This window comes from Enoplosus armatus, chromosome 22, assembly GCF_043641665.1.
Source record: "Enoplosus armatus isolate fEnoArm2 chromosome 22, fEnoArm2.hap1, whole genome shotgun sequence".
NCBI lineage: Eukaryota > Metazoa > Chordata > Actinopteri > Centrarchiformes > Enoplosidae > Enoplosus > Enoplosus armatus.
The window spans coordinates 4,450,060-4,456,276 of record NC_092201.1 but is presented as its reverse complement, the minus strand read 5'-3'; the positions used below and the strand labels follow the sequence as shown (position 1 = coordinate 4,456,276).

Genomic DNA, 6,217 nt, shown 5'->3' with positions numbered 1-6,217 from the left:
TGGCCAGATCTAATTACCATGGCCCATTGGCCCAGCCAGAAGGCAGGCTGGGGTTAGCTCAGCTCCCTCCCTGCCCCATCCCAAAGCGCTGCCTCTCACCCCCCAGTACCCTGCAGAGTTTCCCACATCTGCACTTACTGGTGTTTTCCTACTCATCACCACAGCCCTTCTCCTGAAGGCCATGAGGAATACAATGCTTGGGAATGTTTCAGGAGAGTGGGTGAACATTTGCAGCTTTAACCACCACATGAGCTTGTTTTTAAATAGTCATAAGTGCTTCATCTTGCTTGATTTATCTGTAGGCAGCCTCCAGACATCATGTCATAGCTGACAATGAAAGTGACACTTAGCTATGAGGACATAAATATTAAAGAGTGTTTTGTTTAGTCAAACTGTGCAGAAAGAGAGGGTGACCACTCCACTTGTAGGAGTATGCAGGCCAATTTTTACGGTGGAGACAACAGCGTTGCAGATGCAGCCCAGCTGCAAAGGAAGGTGTAACATTTCAAGCCCTGTGAATTCGCATTACAGTGGTAAGCGCCCTCTAAACACCCCGGGCTCATCACTGAAGGTGCTGTGAATGAGGTGATCCCTGTTTGCCAAAGCTCATTAAAACAGTAATTACACAATTGACACCACTGCCCAATTCCCTGCACCATTTTGCCCCCAAGGACCAAATTTAAACCATTAAAAGTTATTTACGCAAGTCAAGTACTTCAATTCAGCACACAACAGATGGCCATTATGGTGCAGTAGGTTTTATTCACGTGGAGAACTGAAGGTTTAAGCAATGAGGAAAGCAAAGTTGTCTGCATCTGCATCTCTGCATGGCTTTTATTTGTTCCTTTTTAGCGGAATGAAAAAGTGAAAATAAACATATTATTATTTATTTTCTTTACAGTAAGACAAACCCAGATGTTTTAGACATTTCATTATATTAGTAGAGAGATATCCTGCCTTGTTGCGTTTGTCACAAGCTGCTGTTTATAGAAAATAAAGACGGTGACACTGTAAAGTTTTGTGAATTGTCGCTCTCTTTGCACAATTGTTGTCATTGAGAGGACAGAGACTGTCACACTGAGAGGGGCTTTTGCAGCTCGACCCTGACGAGTTCAGGTAATGATGTTGTTGACAGCTTACAAGGATACAATACGGATATTTCTCACAATGTGTCAAAACGTTTGGCGATGCCCCCCCCCCCCCCCCCCCCTTCTCTGGGAACTGCGCGCACCTAAGAAAACACACGCAGTACCTGCTGCCTCTGAATTGCCGTCTGAGTTTGGATTAGGCACAGCTGAGGAAGACATCGGCTCGCCTGCGCCTGTAAGCTGCTGAGAAGATCAAAGGCTGTTCAGGCTGAGAACAGCGATGAGAAAACCTGCTATCAACAGACAGCTAATTGAGGCTGGAGTTAGATTGGCGCAGCACATGGTGTTATTGGGAATACGCGCAGTTTCTATTGGCGCAGTCATTGCGCACACGCCGCGGTCTGTGCGCTCTGGCCGGTCTCTTGGGAACTCTCTGAGTTTGCTTTTTTGTTGTTCTCAAGGGTCAGAGACAGAGTTAAGTGAAGGGCAGGAGGTGATCTTTTATGTCCATCTTCCTCACGTCTGAAAACCTTATTTCTTCTAAACGGCCTCATGCTTTGACTTAATATGCTGCTGGTTTGGTGCAACACAAGCCCCCCTGACAGAGAGGCGATTTATCACTGACATTCATGCAAAATGGATGCCTCTCTAAATCTCCTTTTGGAGAAATTAAAGCCCATATTGAATTCTACTTAGATAGCTTTATATATTTGAACTATATTTTGACAAAATACTGCTGGTGAAATTGAACTATTGTATCTGTGACTATGTTTAATGTGAGGTTCTTAAAAGGAAAATCAATTATGTGAACAAATAAAGTTGAATAAAAAGAAGGAAGCTCAGTGTTAAAGGCTATTTCCCCCCACATAAAATCCAAGTCCATTTTACATTCCCCCATAAGAATTAGAGAAACAAAACATTTTGAGTGGCAACACCATTTGTTTGGCAGTGAGCAGAAAGAGGTGCGCTGCCAGCAGTGAATCCTTTTCCTCAGCAAGATATTCAAGGAAAGTCCGGATAAATCAGAGCATTCAGCCTCCAGGCTTATCCCCCCCTCCCTCCCCAACTATCACAGCTCGCCTTTCATCAGCTTTGACTTTTAAAACACTGCCTTCACAGCCAAATGAGAATTATATGGTGTCATCAGTAACACCGAAATCCCTGTAAAGTTAGACAAGAAAAAGTCGGGGCTCAGAGAGGGTGCTGTTCCTTTGTGCTTCCAGTCTGATGGAGCAGACGTAAGGTTCAAAACACAGCTGGATGTTGAGTTTTCACAGCAAATACGACTCTTCTTTTAGCACAAAATATTTAAACGTTAAACCCACTTTGAATCAAACTCTGTTCTCTTTTGTGATTTTTGGTGAAATGCAGACATTAAACTAGCAGATACTCATGGAGCTGCAACATGTAGTGAAGTAACGCTGCTATCAGACTGAGTGAGCGAGCAGGAGCCCATTAAAATCACATTACTGTTTAGGGATATCATGTTGCTGCCTGCTTTCTACAGAAAACAGGATATTTGGTAAAAGATGTGAATAGTTCTGTTGAAAAGAGCCCTGATTACTGCATGTTATTCAGCTTTTAATGTAAAGCTGTTATTTGATTAATACTTTTTGATTATTATCAGTTAAGCAACATTTTCAATGTTGTAAAGTAGGATTCTGACTACTTATACAACAATATATACTACAATATGCAGTGTACTGACGTAGTTTCATCATGTCTTTGCAGTGTTTACAGTGTTGTGTTATCTGAAAAGCAACTTGTAGTCATCAAATACATGGAGTACAAATACTTTCAATATTGCCCTCTTAAATGTAGCAGCAAAGATAGACAACAAGCGTAGTGACACCACTGTAACACGCAAACTAACACATATTCAAAGGGGACAGTAGTGTTGCTCTGAAGAGCCCAGCCAGTAAATTAAAAAACACATTTAATACAATCGATCAGCAAAGACCATAATTGATGCACCTGAAAACGTAACCAATAAAACAGAAAATACATGTGAAAGGAAACCTTAATGATGTTAAACACATCTCAAGAAGCATCACTCGAAAGTTTCCCAGCTGTGGCCACAAAAGACCTTCTACATCGTTCTGTGGAGCACCGTGGCGTCCTGAACCCGTCACTCAACACACTTTTTAAACACTAAAAAACATAGAAAGGTGGATGACCTTCAAACTGCAGGATGGTTCTTTCTAATGAATTAGGAAAATAGTTTCGGAGGAAAGTAAAGGCAATAAAGGTAGTAAAATGTAGTACTTTAAATGTGTTGTTAAGTACAGTACTTGACTAAATGAAGCTACATTCGTGTATTTCCTTTAAGTCTTTTAAATAGATTTGTTTACATTGAGGTCTTTAGCTTCTGATAAACCTGACACACGTGCACTTTGCTTGGACGCATGTGTGTGTGTGTGTGTGTGTGTGTGTGTGTGTCTGCAGGCCTGAGAGATGAGGCAGAGTCCCAAAGGTCAACCAGAGCTTTGTGTCATGCACAGAGATCTGAGGGAGTCCAGTACACCCCAACATCGTCAACAAACACCACCCCCCCCCCATGTCAATACACGACAAACAAGACTCAATGGATTCCCGTGCCGTTAGCATCACGTCACACGTTTTAATAGCTCGCACGTAAACGCTTTGCCATGCGATGACGATGAATTAAGACCTAATGGCTCAGATAACTTCATTATCCCGATGGGCTTTGCACTGAAGCCTGCCGCCCAAGTTTCCATGTCCCCAACATATGATAGGAGAGGCACGCTGTGTTTGGAGGGGACTCGAGTTACTGCTGTGGGATCAGTCCTGCTTGGAGGCCAGTTGGAACAAAGAGAAGTAGCCTGGCAGCGAACTATTCCAGGGCAGTGTAAACAGATTTTATGGACTTCTAATAGCCGTGAATGCTGGGGGAACTGGTAGATCTTGAACTGGGAGTGGGGTTTTTATGTTTTCATGTAAAACACAGACATATAGTGAGCGGTAGAGATTTGCTGAACATTTTTGTGCCTGAGGTGAAAGTTTAAACCACATTTCAGTAGTAAAAAAAAGCATAATTTACTATATACTATATGTGGTGCCTCTGTTTGTCAAACACAGTAACAGCCCAAGAGGAATGTGCGCTCTCACCTTTCCAGCTTGATCTTGAAGAATGAGGAAGGAGTGGGTTAGAGAATTGCAAAAGCAGCAATTTATTTTCTTGGTCATGTTATGTACAAATATTTAAATACAATATCAGCTTTCTTACAGAGTTTGTGTGCTTCTGAATATAAAATAAATAAATCTAAACATCACATTATTATAAAATATGTACAAATTTGTTGCTCCTGCTGTACAAATGAAGACGGTATAAACAAACAGAAGCCACAGCGGCTGAATATAGTGGAAATAATTTTGAGATAAACGATGGAAATATTAAATCTTTAAATTGTCGTCTAGTCAAGCTCTTGGCGGATGTTTCAGTTTCCTGAGACGTCCTCGCTGGAGCCGATCTTGTCGTCGCTGGTGATGCTGTTCACGATGGACGACAGACGCAGGAGGCTGGAAGACGCAGAAGACTCGTTGGTTTCTGAAAACAAAGGGCAGTGACGTTGGTTTCACTTTATCTACGTATGTACATGTTGTTGATAGTGAGCGTAGTTTGACAGATGTACCTTCTCTGTGGTTTATCATTGCTGCAGTGGAATGGTCGGCAGAGGTCGGCCAGGTCTCTGATGACTTTTTCCAGTGATACTCATGACTGGCCACCTGGAGAAACACACACCACATGTTGTCATACATGTTGTTTTTTCAGTTAATATCAAACCCCATGGACAAACATAAGAATTGTTTTTATCAAATTGACAATTGCCACACTGAAAAACACTTTTAACACAAATGAATAAGAATATTATTGGACGATCTTAACAGACAGTGGCCAACATAAACATCACTGACATCCTTATTGAATATCACACTGGAATAAAAATATCATTGTGACACTGAGATATAAACATGCAGTAAACACATCATAATGTCATCAAAAGCACCACAGAGCCCTTACAAGTCCATGCAGGCACATTATAAGGATGTTACTGATATAATAGGGAATAAAAGCACGTCATTAAGTCATCTGAATGCCACAGGCACAATGGCATCGTTTTTTTACTGAGGGGTGGGATCCAGTGATAGCTTACACTGTGTTCTTTGACGTTAAAGTTGTGGGATGATCCGTTTTGCGCTTTCTCCTGCTCGTCCAGCGTCTGCAGCAGGTCCTGCAGCTTCTCAATGTAGCTGATGGCGCTGCGTAAAATCTCCACCTTGGGTAGCCTCTGGTTGGGGTTGGCCACGGTCTTCCTCTTCAGCGCGTCGAAGGCCTCGTTGATCTTCTTCAGCCTCCTCCTCTCCCTCAGCGTGGCGGCCTTGCGTCTGTCCGTCGGCGCTGACTTTCTCTTGCAGATCTTGCAGGCCCACATGAGGCACTGGCCGTCGCAGTGCGCACGGAGACCCGGAGGCGCAAAGACGTGTTCCTCCCCGCTGCTCTCCCCCCCGGTCTCGGACGGAACATTATCCTGGCCCGGGGACAACGGGCTGTCATTCCCGTTGTACAGAGGAGACACCCCCGCCATGTCCAAGTGCTGTAGTGGTCCATGATCCCCTTCTTCCAAGTAGCGCAAATCATTGAAAAGATAAGGGTTGGTCTCAAAAAGGTCCATCATATTGTTGCGCCCCTCTCCCTGTTTTGACAGTGGGACTCTGGCATTTAAACAGAGCAGCAGGGACACAAGTCACCAGGCTTATATATAGAATGTGAAACTCTATCCAACACTTTGGCTGTCACACTGCATCAACCATCTTTTTTGCAATGGCTCTCTACAACCTACTGACTTTGTGTGGGAAAATAAATGCACATTAAGACCTCCAGAAGTTATTGAAATGTCACCTCAGGTTTCATGACAGGTGCTTTAAATATCTGCATCCGGACAAAATGGCAACGCTGGTATTTCCCAGTGCTACAACTGAGGAAGTGAAGACATAATACTGTTGTTCCACAGTTAAAATGGCAAAATGTTGACGGCTATGGAGTTACTGGTGCCACTTTCATGTAGGAAACACTTTATAAGTCTTAACTAATGGCTTTATTAATGGCT

The 6,217-nt window shown here is 43.1% G+C and overlaps 1 protein-coding gene across 1 annotated transcript; it reads right to left on the bottom strand.

The window, feature by feature from the left end:
• Positions 1 to 4,523: 4,523 nt before the first annotated feature.
• Positions 4,524 to 5,785, bottom strand: myf6 (myogenic factor 6). Its single transcript, XM_070928749.1, has 3 exons — positions 5,264 to 5,785; positions 4,742 to 4,835; positions 4,524 to 4,656 (listed from the first exon to the last, which is right to left on the bottom strand). The coding sequence occupies exons 1-3, from the start codon at positions 5,783 to 5,785 to the stop codon at positions 4,547 to 4,549; spliced, it is 726 nt and encodes a 241-aa protein (XP_070784850.1). The 3' UTR covers positions 4,524 to 4,546.
• Positions 5,786 to 6,217: the final 432 nt, after the last annotated feature.